This window comes from Plecotus auritus (assembly GCF_963455305.1).
Source record: "Plecotus auritus genome assembly, chromosome: 1".
Lineage (NCBI taxonomy): Eukaryota > Metazoa > Chordata > Mammalia > Chiroptera > Vespertilionidae > Plecotus > Plecotus auritus.
In genome coordinates this window covers 159,956,277-159,977,494 of record NC_137770.1, presented here as the reverse complement: position 1 = coordinate 159,977,494, position 21,218 = coordinate 159,956,277, and the positions used below count along the sequence as shown (strand labels likewise).

Genomic DNA, 21,218 nt, shown 5'->3' with positions numbered 1-21,218 from the left:
ATACAAGACCTTTTAACCCAAAATATGCCTTTGTAGCCAACAGAAAGCTGAAAAGTATTCTTAAGCAGAATCCAGTTTACAACAGTCACATAGGTATCTTTTTTTATATACTTTATTATTTCTTTTAATTTAATAAATCTCTATTGTTCAGATTATTACAATTGTTCCCCTTTTTTCCACCATAGCTCCCCTCCACCCAGTTCCCACCCTACCCTCTGCCCTTACCTCCCCGCCCCTGTCCTCATCCAGAGGTGTACGATTTTTGTCCAGTCTCTTCCCACACCCCTTTTCCCCCAAGAATTGTCAGTCCATTCCCTTTCTATGCCCCTGATTCTATTATATTCACCAGTTTATTCTGTTCATCAGATTTTTTTATTCACTTGATTTTTAGATTCACTTGTTGATAGACATGTATTAGTTGTTCATAATTTTTATCTTTACCTTTTTCTTCTCCTTCCTCTTCTTAAAGAATACCTTTCAGCATTTCATATAATACTGGTTTGGTGGTGATGAACTCCCTTAGCCTTTTCTTTTTTTTTTTTTTTAAATATATTTTATTGATATTTCACAGAGAGGAAGGGAGAGGGATAGAGAGCTAGAAACATCGATGAGAGAGAAACATCGATCAGCTGCCTCCTGCACACCTCCCACTGAGGATGTGCCCGCAACCAAGGTACATGCCCTTGACCGGAATCGAACCCGGCGCCTTTCAGTCCGCAGGCCGACGCTCTATCCACTGAGCCAAACCGGTTTCGGCCCCTTAGCTTTTTCTTATCTGTGAAGCTCTTTATCTGACCTCCAATTCTGAATGATAGCTTTGCTAGGTAGAATAATCTTGGTTGTAGGTTCTTGCTATTCATCACTTTGAATATTTCTTGCCACTCCTGTCTGGCCTGCATAGTTTCTGTTGAGAAATCAGCTGACAGTCATATGGGTGCTCCCTTGTAGGTAACTAACTGTTTTTCTCTTACTGCTTTTAAGATTCTCTTTTTGTCTTTTGCTCTTGGCATTTTAATTATGATGTGTCTTGGTGTGGTCCTCTTTGGATTCCTTTTGTTTGGGGTTCTGTGCACTTCCTGGACTTGTAAGTCTATTTCTTTCACCAGGTGGGGGAAGTTTTCTGTCATTATTTCTTCAAATAGGTTTGCAGTATCTTGCTCTCTCTCTTCTGGCACCCCCATAATTCTGATGTTGGTATGCTTGAAGTTGTCCCAGAGGCTCCTTACACTATCTTCATATTTTTGGATTCTTTTTCCTTTTTGCTTTTCCGGTTGGGTGTTTTTTGCTTCTTTGTATTTCAAATCTTTGACTTGATTCTTGCGATCCTCTAGTCTGCTGTTAGATCTCTGTATAATATTTTTTATTTCAGTCAGTGTATGCTTAATTTCTAGTTGGTCCTTTTTTATATCCTCGAGGGTCTTGCTAAATTTATCAGCCTTTTCTAGGAAATTCTTGAAAAACCTTATAACCGTGGTTTTGAACTTTATATCCAGTCGTTTGCTTTCCTCCATTTCTTTCATTTTTGACCTGTTTCTTTGTCTCTGCATTTTGGTTGCTTCCCTGAGTCGATAGAGTAGCTTTGTGTGCTAGGTGTCCTATAGGGCCCAGTGGCTCAGCCTCCCCAGTTACCTGAGGTGGACACTCTTGGTGCACCCCTTTGTGGGCTGTGTGCACAGTCTTGTTGTAGTTAAGCCTTGATTGTTGTTGGTATCCCTGGGAGAATTGACCTCCAGCCCAATTGGCTGTGAGGATCAGCTGTGTCTATGCTGGGAGAACTTCTGTGCTGGAGACACCCTTATGAGACAAGACTTGCAAAAGCCTCTGCGCTCAGCTTGGATGGGGCAGAGTCTCAGGGCAAAGCAGACAGCATTGGTTTCCCATCAGCCCTGCCCGAATAGGCCCCTGTGTCTCAGTGTCCCATAGTAATCGCTGCAAGCACCTCTGAGAGAAAGCCGCCCTCGAGTTCCGCCTGCTGCCAGACAGTCCAGGTTCTCCCCGAATGAGTCTGGGTCCCCAGAGTCCCACCAAGAACTGGAGTTCAGCGCAGTCGGGAGTTTTTGTCTCCCTCCTGCTTGAGAAAGTCAGCCGCACACTCAGTTGCCAGTCCTCTCCTCACATGTCTCAGTACCTCTGCCTCCTGCAGCTCCTCTGAGTCTCAGTGTGCTTTTCTCTTCCCTTCTAGTTGTAGAATTTCCACTCAGCCAGCCTTCCTGTGGTTCTGGATGATGTCCATTTTGTCTTTTAGTTGTAGTTTTGAAATTGTTGAGCGAGGCAGCAGTTTAGGTGTTTACCTATGCCGCCAACTTGGTTTCTCCCACACAGGTGTCTCTCTCTCTTTTTTAAGACATTTATGCCCTTTATCCCTCCTCTGTACATTAAATTTTTGTTGTAAAAAGAATACCAAAGCAGGAGTGCTGGGCTGCAGCCATGGCCTACTGCTGGCAGGAAGGGAAGGATCGACTCATGTTTGTGACCAAAGAAGACCATGAAACTCCAAGCAATGCAGAGCTGGTGGCTGATGATCCCAATGATCCATACGAGGAGCACGGGTTGATCCTGCCAAATGGAGACATTAACTGGTACTGCCTGTGCCTTGGGGGAATGGCTAGTGGCCCCTGTGGGAAACAGTTCAAGTCAGCCTGTTCCTGCTTCCACTATAGCACAGAGGATCTCAAAGGATCAGACTGTGTAGACCAGTTCTAGGCCATGCAGGAATGCATGAAGAAGTACTGGGACCTCTATCTCTAAGACAAGGAGGAGGAGGAGGAGGAGGAGGAGGAGGAGGAGGAGGAGGAGGAGGAGGAGCCAGCAGAATGTTTAGAAAAGGCAGCTCTAGCTAAGGCCACTGCAACCAAAGAACAGGAGGGGTCAAGTTAATGAAGGCCATGCTGGAGCACTGGCTCCAGGCCTTCCACCTCAGAGTGATATGAACCTTTTACAAATCATGTTCCATGATTTTATACATTTACTACAAATGCCTTTCAGTCACTCTACAAGAAAGTCTTTCCCTCTATTGTTCTGTGCACTGTAATGTACAAAATTACTTATTTTGATGATCAGGGGTTTGGACCCCTTGCCATATACACTGATTAAAAAAAAAGGGGGGGTGGGGAGTTATATGTCTGTGTGTCTCACATAACTCTATCAGTGACTGTGGCTGCCACTTTCAAATTCTCTTCTCAGATTATCTCTAAATTTGCCACTCTGAAATAATGTGTTGAATACTCTCAGCAACCAAAAATCATTATCTAGGAGTGTCTCTCATGAGTGAGCTGATTTATTTTGATTGATTATCTCCCTTTTAGTAGATTACATACCTCTTTGGGAAATGAAATAGAAACAAAAACATTTTCCTTTAAAAATGCTGGAATGGGGCCATTCCTAATAGAAGAGGGCAGATAATCAGATACTTATTTCTCAAAAACCATCTTGACCTTGAGTATATGAGGTACTATGCTTCATTTCTGATAGATTTTGGTTTCCATTTTTATATTGAGCTCCAGGTGTTTTTGTTTTTTTTTAAAGTAGAGCTTTGGACTCTCCGATTCACAGTCCCTTTCTAACTGAAGAAAAAGCTGGTTTTGCTGTTCTTATTATTCCAAAAGCCCTGGTTGGCCTGTGTTCACACTGCCTCTGTCTCAGCCTGTTCAGATGCAATATTCTTGAGAGGTGGAGACCTACTTGTTACCAAAGTACCAACCAAAAAGGAAACATGAATTAAAAGGAAAGCACGGTTTAAAAATAAATGGAGAATGTCACACATGTATCTATTCACCACCTACCATGAACAAATAGAAGCATTCTTCATATTTGCTTCATATCTTTTTCTAAGAAATGAAATATCACAGAGAACTGAAGTTTCCTTTGTTCCTATTCCTAAGTCACAGATCACTTCCTCACCCAGAGGTAAGCATAGCATGATGCTGGCGTGTGGGTTCCATGATTTTATACATTTACTACAAGCATAGGTATCCTCAGTTACCTACACTGTATTGTCTTTTAATTTATACAAATAGATTTGTTGTATATAAATAGGTTGACAACTTTTTTTCACTTGCTCTTATAATTTTTAGATCTATTAGTGCTAAAACATATAACTGATTCTTCCTCACTTTTGTAGCACATAGGCATTATACAAATAGCTTCTATAACTTCTCTCATACTGATGGGATCTTTTACTATTACAAATTGCTGCACTAAATATCTACACATTCTTCTTATGATATGTCTGAGTGTTTCGTTAAGGTATGTTTGTAAAAGTAGAAGTACCAGGCACATGTGCTATGCACTTTTTTTGCATTTTAATTTCTTTATTGGTTAAGGTATTACATATTTGTCCTCATCCCCCCATTACCTTCCCAACCCCCCCCCACTCATGCCCTCACCCCCCTGTTGTCTGTGTCCATTGGTTAGGCTTATATGCATGCATGCAAGTCCTTTGGTTGATCTCTCCCCGTTACCCCCACTCTCCCCTACCTTCCCTCTGAGGTTTGACAGTCTGATCGATGCTTCCCTGTCTCTGGATCTGTTTTTGATCATTAGTTTATGTTGTTCATTATTTCCCATAGATGAGTGAGATCATGTGATATTTATCTTTCTCTGACTGGCTTATTTTACTTAGCATAATGCTCTCCAGTTGCATCCATGTTGTTGCAAATGGTAGGAAATCCTTCTTTTTTAGCGCAGCATAGTATTCCATTGTGTAGATGTACCACGGTTTTTTAATCCACTCATCTGCTGATGGGCACTTAGGCTGTTTCCAAATCTTAGCTATGGTGAATTGTGCTGCTATGAACATAGGGGTGCATATATCCTTTCTGATTGATGTTTCTAGCTTCTTGGGATATATTCCTAGAAGTGGTATTACTAGGTCAAATGGGAGTTCCATTTTTGTGCTATGCACTTTTAATGGTACTAGATATCATCTAATAGCTCTCTGAAATGCATGAATCAATTTATACCCCACTAGCAAGCTATGAGTTTCCATTTGCCCATGTAGTTCATCAACATTAAGAGACTGTCAGACCTCTTTCAGTCAAGGCGGCTGTATAGGTAAATGAGTTATTCACCCCCTCCCACAACCACATAAAAAATACAACTAAACTACAGAACAACCATCTTCCAGAATTACCTAAAATCTGGCTGAATGGAAGTCCTACAACTAGGGAATTAAAGAAAAGGTCACATTGAGTTTGGTAAAAGAGGCAGGGATGAGGAAGGAGCTAGTCCCACAAACACATGGCAGATAAAAATCAGGGGCATATTTCAGCTGTAGAGGTACAGCCTGAGGAGCTAGGGGTCTCAGCCCCATCCCAGGCCCCCCATCTAAGGGCTCCAGTGCCAGGAAGAGAAGTCTCCATAACCTAAGGCTGTGAAAACCAGTGTGGATTGAGACTGAAGGAAATGGAGCACCGAGGGAGTTCCGGGCAGTTCCTCTTAAAGGGTCCATGCATGGACTTACTAGGACTCATTCCCTCTGAGTTCCAGTGCTAGGGCAAGCAGCTTGAAAGGAACCAGAGACATTCAGGGAGGAAATGAATTATTGACATCAGGGCGAGAGCTTTCTCCTAGACAGAAGTGCTGGCAGAGGCCATTGTGGAGCTCTCCCCTCACAGAGCTGGCAGAAAGGTGCCATATCTGAGTCTCCACCAACCTAGCTCACACTGTTCACCTCATTCTGGTAATTCCCTGAGGCCCTGCCCCACCCAACTTTCAGGCCCACCTACCCTGTTTCCCGTGGCTTTTCCATAGGAATGGCCTGTGTTGGCTCATGCGTCAGATTTTCCTAAAATCTCTCAAACAAGCAGCATCTGGCCTCAGCATGCCCCATACCTCTCACTCAGTAGCCCCAGGCCCAGCACTAGCAGCAGCTGGCCTTGGTTTGCAGCTTGGCCTCACTTGGGCACCTGCAAGCCCAGTACAAGAAGCAGCCATCTGCATGTTGCTTTGTAGCTCATGCCCAGTGGTCCCGGGAAGAACACAGGCAGTGGTTGACCTGGCCTGTACCTCCTTGGAGGCCCCAGAGCCAGTGCACCAGTGGACCGCTTCAGACCACATTAAAGCATCACCACCCAACCACCTGCACAAGGGACAAACTCAAGGAGTGGACTCTGTGGGCACCAGAGCCCCACTGAAGTAAATCCTGTTCTGTGTTCTGTACAGTTGGTCCTCTTTCTTTAAGGTATGTTTGTAAAAGTAGAAGTACTAGGCACATGTGCTATGCACTTTTTTGTTTTTTGCATTTTAATTTCTTTCTTGGTTAAGGCAATGGTCGGCAAACTGTGGCTTGCGAGCCACATGCGGCTCTTTGGTCCCTTGAGTGTGGCTCTTCCACAAAATACCATGGCCTGGGCGAGTCTATTTTGAAGAAGTGGCGTTAGAAGAAGTTTAAGTTTAAAAAATTTGGCTCTCAAAAGGAATTTCAATCGTTGTACTGTTGATATTTGGCTCTGTTAACTAATGAGTTTGCCGACCACTGGGTTAAGGTATTACATATTTGTCCTCATCCCCCCATTACCTTCCCAAACCGACCCCCCACTCATATCCTCACCCCCCTGTTGTCTGTGTCCACTGGTTAGGCTAATATGCATGCATGCAAGTCTTTTGGTTGATCTCTCCTCCTTACCCCCACCCTCCCCTACCTTCCTTCTGAGGTTTGACAGTCTGATCGATGCTTCCTGGTCTCTGGATCGTCCCTGTCAAAGGTCAGTGGTCAGTGGTCACAACCAGTCCTTGCAGCTGATCAACCTAGGGATAAATCCCTCCTAGTGACCTGCCAACAGCAATCAAGGCTCAACTACAAGAGAAGGTATACATAGCCCAGCTTGAGTGATCAGGGAGGCTGTGCCACTTGGACCATACAGGGCATCTACTACATTAGGCCACTCTACCAAGCCCAGGAGATGTAGCAGCTCTACCTAATATGTAGAAACAAATACAGGGAGGCCACCAAAATGAGGAGACAAAGAAACAACATCCCATATGAAATAATAGAATACAATTTCAGAAAAAGAACTAAAAAAAATGGAGACAAGCAATCTATTAGATGCAGAGTTCTAAGACTGGTTGTAAAGATGCTCAATGAACTTAGTGACAACCTCAACAGCATCAAAGATCAGTCAGAAATGAAGGATACACTAATTGAAATGAAGAATAATTTATAGGGAATCAACAGTAGAGAAGATAAAGCCAAAAATCAAATCAGCAATTTTGCATATAAGGAAGCAAAATACACCCAATCAGAACATCAAAAAGAAAAAAGAATCCAAATTAATGAGTATAGTGAAAAGAGCCTCTGGAACAACTTCAAGCATACCAACATTCTCATCATGGGAGTGCTGGAAGGAGGAGAGGGAGAGAGAGCAAGAAATTGAAAACCTATTTGAAAAAAATAATGACCAAAAACTTCCCTAACTTGGTGAAGAAAAGTCCAGGAAGTGCAGAAATTAACAAACAGGATGAACCCAAAGAGATCCAGATGAAGGCACATCATAATTAAAATGTAAAAGGTTAAAGACAAAGAAATAATCTTAAAAGCAGCAAGAAAAAAGCAGTTAGTTACCTACAAGGGAGCTCCCATAGACTATCAGTTGATTTCTCAACAGAAACTTTGCAGGTCAGAAGGGATTGGCAAGAAATAATCAAAGTGATGAAAAAGCAAGGACCTACAACCATGATTGCTCTACCCAGCAAAGCTATCATTTAGAATCTAAGGACAGATAAAGACCTTCCAAGCCCTGGCCAATGTGTTTCAATTGATTGAGCACCATCCCATGCACCAAAGGGTCTCTGGTTCGATTCCTAGTTAGGACACATGCCCAAGTGTGGGCTCAATCTCCAGTAGGAGGCTTGGGGAAAACAGATCCATGTTTCTCTCTCTCTTCCCCCTCTCCTTCCCTCTCTCTCTAAACTCAATAAAAACATATTTTTAAAAAGGACCTTCCCAGACAAGAAAAAGCTAAAGTAGTCCATCACCACCAAACCAATATTATGTGAAATGTTAAAGGGACTTCTTTAAGAAGAAAAAATATATGAACAATAAAATGGCAATAAATACGTATCTATCAACAACTGCATCTAAAAAACAAAATAAACGAACAAGCAGAACAGAAACAGATTCATAGATACAGATTGTATTTTGATGGGAGGAAGGTTAGGAGAAATGGGTGAAAAATGTGAAGCGGTTGGCAAGTACAAATTGGTTGTTACAGAATGGTCATGGGGATGTAAAGTACAGCATAAGGAATATAGTCAATAATATTCTAATAACTATTTATGGGATGATTATTTAGTAAGTCATGTAATGTCTAATCACTGGGTGTACATCTGAAACTAATATAATAATGTATATCAACTAAAATTGAAAAATAAAAAATGATTTAAAAATGGGGAAAAAGAAACTGTCAGACCTTTTAATATTTGTCAAGCTAATGGTATGTAATGGTACCATTTTTTTGCCATTTGTTACCAAATGTCCTGTCAAAGGACATTTGAGGCTTCTTCTTTTGTAAATTTCCTCTTCATAGTCTTTGCCTGTTTTTTATTTGTTTGTTTGTTTGTTTCCTATTGGGTTGTTAATCATTTTCTTAATGATTTATAAAAGACTAGTGGCCCGGTGCATGAAATTTGTGCATGGGGGGAGTGGCGGTCCCTCAGCCCAGCGTGCACCCTCTCCAATTGGGGACCCCTTGGGGAATGTCCAACTGCCGGTTTAGGCCCTGGGGGATAGGGCCTAAACTGGCAGTCGGACATCCCCCTCGCAATCTGGGACCGCTGGCTCCTAACCGCTCACCTGCCAGCCAGCCTGATCTCCCTAACTGCTCTCCCCTGCTGGCCTGATCCCCCTAACTTCTCTCCCTTGCCAGCCTGATCATCCTAACTGCTCTCCCCTGCCGGCCAGATCCCCCTAACTGCTTTCCCCTGCTGGCCTGATTGCCCCTAACCGCCTCTGCCTCAGCCCCGCCACCATGGCTTTGTCTGAAAGGACGTCTAGAAAGTCATCTGGAAGTTGTTTGGTCTAATTTGCATATTACCCTTTTATTAGTATAGATTGATTTCAGAGAGGGAGGGAGATAGAAACATCAATGGTGAGAGAGAATCATTGATTGGCTGCCCCCTGCACGCCCCACACTGGGGATCAAGCCCACAACCCAGGCATGTGCCCTGACTGGGAATTGAACTCCGGGCCCTTCAGTCCTCAGGTGGAGGCTCTATCCACTGAGAACACCAGCCAGGGTTACACTTTCCCTTTCTGCTGGGACATGTTCTGTCTGCTGGAGCTGAAACACTGAAGCTGTCTCACTGGGGCAGAGTGGGGTGCACTGGGCAGCTCAGGGCAGAGTGGGGTGCACTGGGCAGCTCAGGGAAGAGTGGGGTGCACTGGATTGGAGCAGGTGGAGCCCCCTGAAAGCTGGAGAGGAGCCTCGTTTAATAGCTGCACTGTTTCATGGCTGTGCTGCCTTGCAGTTGAGCGGCCACACTGTTGGGCTGTGCCACAGTCAGCAGGAGTTTACACAACTGAGCTGTCTGCACAGATAGCTTCCTCCTCACCACACCCCCAAGCTGGTCCTCCCCCCCAACTGCCCTCCCCTACAGGCCTAATCACCCCCAACTGCCCTCCCATATAGGCCTGGTCCCCCCCAACTGCCCTCCCCTGCAGGCCTGGTCACCCCCAACTGCCCTCCCCTACAGGCCTGGTCACCCACAACTACCCTCCCCTGCAGGCCATCTTGTGGCAGCCAACTTTGACCACATGGGGGCGGCCATCTTGTGTGTTTGAGTGACGGTCAATTTGCATATTACCTCTTTATTATATAGGATTATATAGGATATAGATCTTTATATATTTTGGTTACCAATCATTTATCTGTGACGCAAATGTCTTCTTGAAATCTGCACATTGAATTTTAAAATGTAAACTGAGAGGTCTTTTAAATATATTCTCCCTAAAGTAGGTGGCACTATCCCAAAGTCAGAAGGGAGTTGTTTACACAATTATAAGATCTATAAACCCCAACAAGACCATAGTCCAGTCATAACCATCTAACTTTTACATTTGGGAAGTACTTTAGACTTTTCAGAGCATCTTTTAACCACCTAGTTTCAGCCTCAAAAAACCCATGAGGCTAGCAGGGCCTCATTTCTCATCTGTAAGATTTAGTAGTTGATCATCAACATCCTTTTAATGATCAAAGTATGACCTTCTATCCCTCTTCTGCAGCTGGGAAGATCCAAGTGCAGAGGAGTGGAAAAACTTGTCCAGAGTCACACCTCTACTTAAGGGTACAGGCAGGTTATTAGTCCATTACAGCTCAGTAAAGCTGGGGCTGAGGGGTGGGGTGCAGACTGGGAGGAAGCCTAAAATCTTAGTCAGCTGATCCCTTGGGCAGTATTTCTCCACATGATGGTGGCACTGAGATCAGCCATAGGAGACAAAGAAAGTGACAGGAAGATGGGAATCAGACAGGCACAGACCTAGTATATATAACTTGATCTTCCAAAGTATGGGGAAGATGATAGCAGCCCCTCTGGATGCACACAGGATGAAGCTCATCCAGTGTTTCTGCTCCCAACAAGAAAAAAGCATATGAACACAAGGATGGACTCTATTCAACACCTTTATTGAGCAGCGAGTGTGGAGCTGTGATTCTGTGCTCTGTGTACCCACTTATGGAAATGTTACCAGCTCATTGCTAGAGGCAAGTTTCTGTTAGAAAGATGAAAGGGCAGAACCCAATGTTTTTTCCCCATTGTTATTAGTACATACAGAAACACTGATTTACCCAGAACTTGTATTTAAGACTGTAACCAAATCAGAGTGGCTCTTACTCTCAGCACAGAATGATGTAAGCATGGCTGGAACAGTGAGATGGAAAATAACTGTACAACCAGCATGAAACTTTCCATCAGATCTGGGGCCCCACCCAAGTAACCCTGTGCAGACACTTCTGGTTGTGTAGCACACTTGGCATTACCTTGAACGACAGTTCAGGCTCACCCTATTCTACACTCTGGAAGAATGTGGTAACGTCCACATTTCTGGGGTGTTCACAAGTGGGACCAGAAACCAAATATACCTGAACTAATTACGCAAAATCACCTAGTTTCACTCCCTGGTTTTCTGTTTGTTTTTATTATGATACAGAAACTTATGCAGACAACTGCAGTCTGAATATTCTTACTAGTTCACCATATGACTTATAACGTAGAACTACTTGTTTCTATTGCTATAGGAACAGATTGCAAAACTCTTTTTCCCCCAGCTTATGATAATGAGTCTGATTCCTATCCAGGTCAAAGCACCAAGACAATGCCTTCAGCATAATAGATGTTCCACAGATATCTACAGAATGCATGAATCAATGGTTGATAATATCCACTGGGTGCTAGCAACCTTTTCTACCAATCTCAGACCTTCAAGGAGTTAACAAAATTTAGGGAAGAAAGAATTCATTTGGCAACCATAAAGTGATTAAAAATAATCTCCAAAGCATTTCCTAACAATCTTTTACATTGGAAATGACTGTTCATGTGTGCTAACACCCCTTCACATTACCTATGTACATCCTATATATCTTCTGAAAGTTTATTTATCCCTCACACAAATGTTTTCAGTTGAGACCAAAAACTGAAGAAAAACTCCCTGTGAAACACTGTGCTGGTTGTGGGGAACAAAGACCCTGAGCTTCTCCCATAAAACCCGTACAAAGTCCCTGAGTAATGGGTACACCTGGGTGGAGGTGGGCCTTGGAAAGTGTGCACCCTTGGCTCCAGAAAAAAAGCATCCAAGTGGCAGGATATCACTAATGCATCCATCCAAGGCCACGTGGTCAGGACCTCACCTCCCACAGGCCCACCCCCTGTGGCTCAGGCTGTCCTTTTGAACCCCCCAGGGCTGCATAGTGCTGAATGAATTAGAGATGGCACAGCACCCCTGGACCTCCCAGGCATGTGGAAATCAACAGCAGTACCCTGGGCCCCAGCCCTGCTTGGCCTTCCTCTGTGCTCCCAGAACAGTCTTTCCTGAGAGTCCTTCTGAGGAAGGTCAGTGAAAAGAGGACAGCTGGACCCTGGGAACACCAGAGTTAGAGCAAAGTTCCAGAGAGCCAGCACAGGGCCACGGCCCCAGCAGAAGCTGAGGCAGGGCCTTCCCAATGCCTTGGAAATATCCTCCAAAAGTCCACGGAGAAGATGAAACAGAACGGTCAATGGGGACTCAGGGAACGTTGTTCTATCTATAGCAACTGAGGGCTTCAGACAAACAACACTGGGCTCGGCAAGGCCAGCAGCCAGGGTGCCACCAGCCTGCTCCTGCCTCCCGTGCCTGCAGCTCAGTTGTAGGAAAGGTAATCGATGAGCCGGGAAGGGATGTTCAGCTTGGCGATTTTCTCCAGCCCTCGGACACCAGTGGCCTTCCTCAAGCTCACCCTGCAGAGCTGTGACAGCGTTAGCGGTGTCTCTGGAAAAAGGGAACATGAAGCACATGAGGTTAGCTTAACGTAGTTGAACATAGATTAACACCCTTCAACCTAAAAAGTATCAAGAACTGGCCTAGCCAGTGTGACTCAATGGTTGAACGTCGATCCATGAACCAGGTCACGGTTCGATTCCTGGTCAGGGTACATGCACGGCTTGTGGGCTCCATCCCCAGTAGGGGGTGTGCAGGAGGCCAATCAATGATTCTCTCTCATCATTGATGTTTCTATCTCTCTCTCCCTCTCCCTTCCTCTCTGAAATCAATAAAAATATATTTTTAAAAAATATAAAGAACTGGCCCTAGCCAGCTTGGCTCAGTGGGTAGAGCATTAGCCTGCGGACTGAAGGGTCCCAGGTTCGATTTCGGCCAAGGGCACATGCCTGGGTTGCAGGCTTGGTCCCAGTAGGGGGCAAGCAGGAGGCGGCCAGTCAATGATCCTCTCTCATCATTGATGTTTCTATCTCTCTTTCTCCCTTCCTCTCTGAAATCAATAAAGAGATACACACACACACACACACACACACACACACACACACACACATATACATACATATATATATATAACAAGAACTGGAAACACCTCCCTTCCCTAAAAATAGGACATGCCTTACAAGCCTTCTCTTGAAAGCTACCAGGAAGGACAGCCAGGGCCCAAGGACACAAGAGCAGGAAATGGAATTCCAGTGATGTCCAGAGGGATTTCATTTTGGGGGGGGGAAGGGGGGGTTGGAGGGGAGGGGGATTGGGGAGGTATAGGTTTTTGCTTTGTGTGCATGTGTGTGTGTGTGTGTGTATGTGACTTTTGCCCCATAATGTTATAACCCTAGCACATGGATTTGTCAGCAATGCACCAATCTACAGCTAGTAGGCTTGCTTGTCAAACTTCCAAACAAATGAGGGACAGGGAGAAGGTTAGTCCAGACTGCCTGCTCCTGCTGCTCCAGGTCACTGAGGGCTGCAGGGCACAAGTAGATCTCAGTAGAACTGATGCACATCCCATCTCCAGCAGAGTACACAATGCACATCCTAGTGCAGAGGGTCAAGACCTCAGGACTACAGACAAGCCTGTAGCTGGGGCTCAGAATGTGAGCAAGCTAGGGCCAATGATGGAAGATTCCTGGAGGTCCCTGGCAGATGAATCACAGGGACATTTGCAAAACAGAGCCTGGCCTTCAGGACCTGCCTTTTAGAATAATCTGTGTTGGACAAAAATGTAAGTTAACCAAAGAGAGTTTTCTCAATTTATGAAAAATTTTGAAATACAGCAGTCTTCGAAAGGAAAAAATAAAAAGAATTACTGGTAAAATTCATTTTCCTGTGTTACTTTGTCCCCCAAATTATTTGTAAAAGAAACATTATCTCCCAGGAAATGGTTAGCTGACAGACATGGATGGAGTTTGCCTCTAAGTTCATAATGGGTTGTAGTTGGGAAGGGCTGGCAAAACTTTAAATAAATCTTTTTGTTTTCAACTGATAGGTGTTTGAAGCCTCTTGTGTCTCTAATCCTATGTAAACTCATTTAAAAATTTGTTTACAAAGAGGACAACTTGTCCTTAGCCAGATCATTTGTACTCTGTTTCCTGAACAGTGAGGGTTGGATCTATATTCTCAGCCTCATATGGACTTAGTCTGAGATTATTTATTTACTCATAAATGACCTAATATATTGTCAGAGCAGAGCTTCATGCACAAGTGTCTCATTGCCATTCTACAATGCATTGCGTCATTCAAACAACAAGGAGAGCCTGGCCTCACTTTCATAGTGCTCAAAGCACTTGGCAGGGGCACTACTACTCCACGTGTAGTCGGAGGGCTTCTTCCCCCGGTTGTCTCGTGCATAGATGTTGCCTCCAAACTCAATCAGCATCTCAATGAGGTCCACATTCTTCACCTTGGCTGCGTGATGAAGGGCTGTCTCATGAAGCTTTGCTGCATTCACATTGGCCCCTGCAGGTAAAACAGAAACAAGTATGACTAAGGAGAGAACTTGGAGCCAAGATAAACATCAGTTTTCACTTTTTCATCCAGCACAATCTACAAAAACAAACCCCATTGAGGAAACAAAATCAAGACAGACACTGCTACAACCTTTGCAAAATCTTTTTCAAAAATCCAAAAGCAGTGATTACTTTTTTTCTTATGACATAAAAAGCTAAAGAAAGGTATCCTGGGGAGAAACCAAGATGGCAGCATAGGTAAACACCTGAACTACTGCCTCGCACAACAATTTCAAAACTACAACTAAAAGACAAAATGGACATCATCCAGAACCACAGGAAGGCTGGCTGAGTGGAAATTCTACAACTAGAAGGAAAGATAAAAGCACACTGAGACTCAGAGGAGCTGCAGGAGGCAGAGGTACCGAGACACGCACTGGCAACTGAGTGCACGGCTGGCTTTCTCAAGCGGGAGGAAGACAAAAGCTCCCGACTGTGCTGAACTCCAGTTCTGGGCAAGACTCTGGGGACCCAGACTCATATGGGGTGAAACTGGACTGTCAGGAAAAAGAAATTCACACTGAGACTCAGAGGAACTGAGGAAGGCACAGGTACCGAGACGCGCGCGTGGAGAGGGCTGGCAACTGAGTACACAGTTGGCTTTCTCAAGCGGGAGGGAGACAAAAGCTCCCGACTGCTCTGAACTCCAGTTCCGGGTGACACGCTGGGGACCCAGACTCATTCGGGGAGAAACTGGACTGTCTGGCAGCAGGCGGAACTCAAGGGTGGCTTTCTCTCAGAGGTGCTTGCAGCGATTACCACAGGACACTGAGACCCAGGGGCCTCTTAGGGCAGGGCTGACGGGAAACCAATGCTGTCTGCTCTGCCCTGAAACTCCGCCCCATCCAAGCTGAGCACAGACGCTTTTGCAAGTCTTGTCTCATAATTTTGGGGGGGAAAGGGGTGTAGGGGGTGCGGGAAGAGACTGGACAAAAATTGTACACCTATGGATGAGGACAGTGGCGGGGAGGTAAGGTCAGAGGGTGGGGTGGGAACCGGGTGGAGGGGAGCTATGGGGGGAAAAGAGAGGAACAATTGTAATAATCTGAACAATAAAGATTTATTAAATTAAAAATAAATAAATAAATAAATAAATAAATAAATAAAGCTGCTATAAATTTCCAAAAAAAAAGAAATGTAAAATCTAAAAATCAAGCGAATAAAAAAATCTGATAAACAGAATAAACTGGCAAATATAATAGAATCAGAGGCTTAGAAAGGGAGTGGACTGACAATTCTCGGGGGGAAAGGGGTGTGGGGGGTGCGGGAAGAGACTGGACAAAAATCACACACCTATGGATGAGGACAGTGAGGGGAGGGTAAGGGCAGAGGGTGGGGTGGGAACCGGGTGGAGGGGAGCTATGGAGGGGAAAAAGAGGAACAATTGTAATAATCTGAACAATAAAGATTTATTAATTTTTTAAAAAAGAAAGGTATCCTATATAATATAAGCCTAATATGCTAAGTGTTTGGTCGTCCATTCGTCCGTTCAACCAATCAAAGCGTAATATGCTAATGATATGCTAAGGCTGCTCAACCGCTCACTATGACATGCACTGACCACCAGGGGGCAGACACTCTGACTGGTAGGTTAGCTTGCTGCTGGGGTCTGGCCGATTGGGACTGAGCAAAATGGGCTGGACATTCCCTGGAGCCCTCCCACAGTCCCTCCCCGGCTGGCCAACCTCCCACATCCCTCTCGGCCCTTATCGTGCACCACTGGGGTCCCTCGGCCTGGCTTGCGCCCTCTTGCAATCCAGGACCCCTCGGGGGATGTCAGAGAGCTGGTTTCCACCCTATCCTGCAGGCCAGGCCGAGGGACCCCAATGGTCCATGAATTCGTGCACTGGGCCTCTAGTCAATAATAATGTAACTGGAAAAAGAACCAAAATGAAGAAAAATTAAATAAAACTTCCCTGTGAGTTATGAATCAGTTCTAATGCCCTATGGCAGTCTGTCCCCGTGGGTCCTGACTGGAAGCTCAGGTTTAGCTACTCAAGCTCTCCTGCCTGTCCTTGCACATGCATTCACACACACACGCACATACACATGCACACACACTGCAGTCACAGGACAGAGGCTCTAACAATGTGTGTTACATGAATGAATGAATGTTCCTTAAATATAAATATTATTTTACAAAAGGGAAGCTCAAAGGGAAAATAGGTGATATTCCTCAAACATGCTGGAATTCAAATGAAGTCGGGAACAAGACAGGGATGTCTGTTTTCACCACTCTTATTCAACATAGTACTGGAAGTCCTAGTCACAGTGATCAAACAAGAAGAAAAGAAAAAATGCATCCAAATTGGAAAGGAAGAAGAAAACTGTCATTATTTGCAGATGACATGATATTGTATATAAATAACCCTAAAGGTTTTACAAAAAAAAAAAACACTACTAGAACTGATAAATGAATTCAGTAAAGTAGTAGGATACAAAATAAATATCCAAAAGTCAGTTGTATTTTTATACACCAAAAATGAACTATCAGAAAGGAAAACTAAAAAAAAAAAAAATCCTATTCATAATTGCTTCAAAAAGAATAAAATATCTAGAAATAAATTTAACCAAGGATGTAAAAGACCTGTGCTTGGAAAATTATATGATAGTGAAGAAAGGAATGGAAGAAGATACAAATAAGTGGAAGCATATATGGTGTTCATAGATAGGAAGAATTAGCATTATTAAAATGTCCATACTTCTCAAAGCAATCCACAGATTCAATGCAATTCCCATCAAGATATCAATGGAGTATTTCACAGAACCAGAAAAACTGTTTCAAAAATTTGTATGGACCCACCAAAGACCCCAAATAGCAACAGTGATCTTGAGAAAGAAAAAGTTAAAGGAATCACACTACCTAATATCAAACTACACTACATGGCCATAATAGTCAAAACAGCATGTTAGTAGTATAAAAATAGACATATAGGTCAATGGAACAGAATAGAGAGCCCAGAAATAAACCCAAGGCTTTATGGTCAATTAATATTTGACAGAAGAGGCATGAACATACAATGGGGTAAAGGTAGTCTATTCAATAGTTGTGGGAAAATTGGACAGATACTTGCAAAGAGGTGAAACTAGATGACCTTCTTACACCATTCACATGAATAAATTCAAAATGGATTAAAGATTTAAATGTTATACTCAAAACCATAAAAATCCTGGAAGAAAACATAGGCAGTAAAATCTCAGACATTTCTTATAGCAATATTTTTTTATATCTCCTCAGGCAAGGGAAACAAAAGAAAAAAATAAACAAACAGGACTACATCAAACGAAAAATTTTTTGCACAGCAAAGGAAGCCATCAACAAAATGAAAAGACAACCCACTGAATGGGAGAACATATTCATTAATGAGATATCTTATAAGGGGGTTAATATCCAAATTTTATAAAGAACGTGTACAACTCAACACCAAAAAAACAACAACAATCAAATTGAAATATGGGCAAAGGACCTAAATAGACACTTCTCCAAAGGGGACATACAGATATCCAATAGACATATGAAAAGATGCTCAATGTCACTAATCATTAGAGAAATGAAAATTAAAACCACAATGAGATATCACCTCACACCTGTCAGAATGGCTATCATCAATAATTCAACAAAGAACAGGTGTTGGTGAGGATGTAAAGAAAAGGAACCCTTGTCCACTGTTGGTGGGAATGCAGATTGGTGCAGCCACTGTGAGAAGCAGTATGGAGTTATCTCAAAAAATTAAAAATGGAACTGCCTTATCACCCAGCGATTCCACTTCTGGGAATATATCTGAAGAAACCCAAAACACTAATTCAAAAGACTATATGTACCCCTATGTTCATTGCAGTGTTATTTACAATAACCAAAATCTGGAAACAGCCCAAGTGCCCATCAGTAGATGAGAGGATAAAAAGCTGTGGTACATTTTCACAATGGAATACTACTCAGCCATAAAAAAGAAAGAAATCTTGGAGATTATTATCTAAATAAAATAAACCAGTCATAAAAAGACAAATATCATATGATCTTATTTATATGTAGAATCTAATTAACTAAATAAACTGATGAACTAAATAGAAACAGAGGCATGGATACATGGAACAGACTGACAGCTGTCAGAGAGGAAGGGGAAGGGCATGACTGGTGAAAGCAGGTGAAGTGATTAGCCAAAGAGCATGCATGTATAACCCATAGACACTGAAAACAGTGTAGTGATGGCCAGAGGGAAGGGGTGGCAGTGGCTGGGTGGAGGTAGGCAAAGAAGAGGAAAATAGGAACACCTGTAGTAGTGTCAACAATAAAAAAAAAAAGTTAAAAAAAGGAAGGAAATCTTACCTTTTGTGACAGCACAGATGAACCTGGAGAGTATTATGTGGAATGTAGATACAGGGAACAGACTGACAGCTGTCAGAAGGGAAGGTCGTTGGGGGGCTGGGTGAAAAAGGTGAAGGGATTAAGAAAAAAATATGAAAAGTAACACCTCACAGTCATAGAAAATGGTATGGTGATTACCAGAGAGTTGGGGGAGGTGGGAGAGGGTAAAGTAAACGGAGGATAAATGGTGATGGAAGGAGACTTGACGTGAGGTGGTGAACACACAATACAATACAGATGATGTGTTATAGAATTACACACTGGAAACCTATATAATTGTATTAGCCAATGTCACTTCAATAGATTCAATTTTTTTTTTTAAAGAAAAAGAAAGTGCCAAGTTCTTCAGTTTGCTCCTAAGTGGGTAAGGAGGTTATAGAGAAAGAGGATAAAGAAAAAGGTTTTTTGTTTGTTTTTGTTTTTTGCATTTATGGGGTCAGACCTTCCAATTACAGTAGACATGCAATGTATTATTTTCAGGTATACAGCATAGTGTTAGACATTTATATAACTTATGAGGTGATATCCCCTCCTCAATAAGTTTAATACCCATCTGGCACCATACATAGTTGTTACAATATTATTGACTGTATTCCCTATGCTGTATTTTATATCCCCATGACTATTTTTATAATTGGCAATTTGTACTTCTTAATCCCTTCACCTTTTCACCCAGTCCCCCAACACCCCTTTCGTCTGGCAATCACCAATTTGTTCTCTGTGTCTATGAATTTGTTTCTGTTTTGTTTGTTTCTTTGTTTTTTAGATTCCACATGTAGGTGGAATCATACAGTATTTATCTTTCTCTGTCTGACTTATTTCACTTAGCATAATGTCCTTGAGGTCCACCCATGTTGTTGCAAATGGAAAGATTTCCTTCTTTTTATGGCTGTATACTATTCCATTGTGTGTGTGTGTGTATATCCTATGTAATAAAAGAGTAATATGCAAATTGACCGTCACTCCAACACACAAGATGGCCTCCCCCATGTGGTCAAAGATGGCTGCCCCCATGTGGACACAAGATGGCTGCCACAAGATGGCTGGCAGGGGAAGGCACTTGGGGGGGACCAGACCTGCAGGGAAGGGCAGTTGGGGGGGACCAGGCCTGCAGGGAAGGGCAGTTGGGGGGACCAGGCCTGCAGGGAAGGGCAGTTGGGGGGACCAGGCCTGCAGGGAAGGGCAGTTGGGGGGACCAGGCCTGCAGGGAAGGGCAGTTGGGGGGACCAGGCCTGCAGGGAAGGGCAGTTGTGGGAGATCAGGCCTGAAGGGGAGAGCAGTTGGGGGGAACCAGGCCTGCAGGGGAGGGCAGTTGGGGGGACCAGGCCTAAAGGGGAGGGCAGTTGGGGGGGACCAGGCCTGCAGGGGAGGGCAGTTGTGGGGGACCCGGCCTGCAGGGAAGGGCAGTTGTGGGGGACCAGGCCTGCAGGGAAGGGCAGTTGGGGGCAATCAGGCTGGCAGGGGAGTGGTTAGGGGGTGATCAGGCAGGCAGGCAGAAGCGGTTAGGGGCAATCAGGCAGGCAGGCAGGCAAGTGTTTGGGAGCCAGCAGTCCTGGATTGTGAGAGGGATGTTCCAGATTGGAGAGGGTGCCGGCTGGGCTGAGGGATGCCCCTGTGCACAAATTTCATGCACCGGGCCTCTAGTGTGTGTGTGTGTGTGTGTGTGTGTGTGTGTGTGTGTGTGTGTATATATATATATCACATATATATCACATTTTCTTTATCCATCCATTTGTTGATGGACTTTAAGTTGTTTCCATATCTTGACTATGTGACCATAGGGATGGGGGCATACATTTTTTGAGTTCGTGTTCTCTTTTTTTTTTTTTTTTTTTTTGATAAATATCAAAAAGTGTGATTGTTGGGTCATAAGATAGTTCTATTTTTAATTTTTTGAGGAGTCTCCATACTGTTTTCCATAATGTCTGCACCAATTTATGATCCCACCATCAGTAAATGAGGGTTCCTTGGAGAAAAGTATTTTAAAGAAGTCAAACAAATAGCTCAGAATCAGTGAAGTTTTCCCTCCAATAATAGGTTCAAGTGATAATTAAAAATGTCATTAAAGTGGGGTTTTTAAAAATCAGATCACCAGCATGTAACCATGTAAGGGTGAATTTAGAATGTCAAAATAGGAGGATTTAAGAGCATATAAGGCTATTAAATTTTCTAGTCCCACTGCTCAAAAATATTTGAAAAATCCTTCTTTCTGATTTCTGACTTAAAATAATTTCAAGCCCCTAGTAAAACATACAAACTTGTTCATGACCGTGTTCACTGTATGATCCTAGAACACAGAAAGCACTCCATCATGATAACACAAGTGAAGAGAAATTCTCTCCACTTCCCACAGCCAAACTCAGAAGCCAGGTCAGGAAAA

The 21,218-nt window shown here is 43.5% G+C and overlaps 1 protein-coding gene and 1 pseudogene across 6 annotated transcripts in view; one reads left to right on the top strand and one right to left on the bottom strand.

Annotated features, from left to right (window-relative positions):
- Positions 1 to 2,427: 2,427 nt before the first annotated feature.
- Positions 2,428 to 2,877, top strand: LOC308251163 (mitochondrial intermembrane space import and assembly protein 40-like; annotated as a pseudogene). Its single transcript has one exon. The product of its transcript is annotated as a mitochondrial intermembrane space import and assembly protein 40-like (transcript).
- A 7,722-nt stretch (positions 2,878 to 10,599) lies between these two features.
- The window catches only part of ASB13 (ankyrin repeat and SOCS box containing 13), a 57,597-nt gene continuing 46,978 nt past the window's right edge, over positions 10,600 to 21,218 (bottom strand). Inside the window, exons 5-7 of one of the 5 annotated variants that reach the window (XR_013961095.1) lie at positions 14,231 to 14,422; positions 11,866 to 12,457; positions 10,600 to 11,744 (exon numbers count right to left, since the gene is read on the bottom strand). Coding sequence is in view for 2 of the 5 variants with exons in the window: in XM_080678163.1 (XP_080534289.1) it covers positions 12,330 to 12,457; positions 14,231 to 14,422; positions 18,800 to 18,895 (416 nt within the window). In the remaining 3 variants the exon portion in view is untranslated. Of the gene's footprint in view, positions 12,458 to 13,194; positions 13,835 to 14,133; positions 14,423 to 18,799; positions 18,896 to 21,218 lie in introns of those variants that run through there. The other 4 variants (XM_080678163.1, XR_013961097.1, XM_080678164.1 and 1 more) reach the window with 4 other exon arrangements.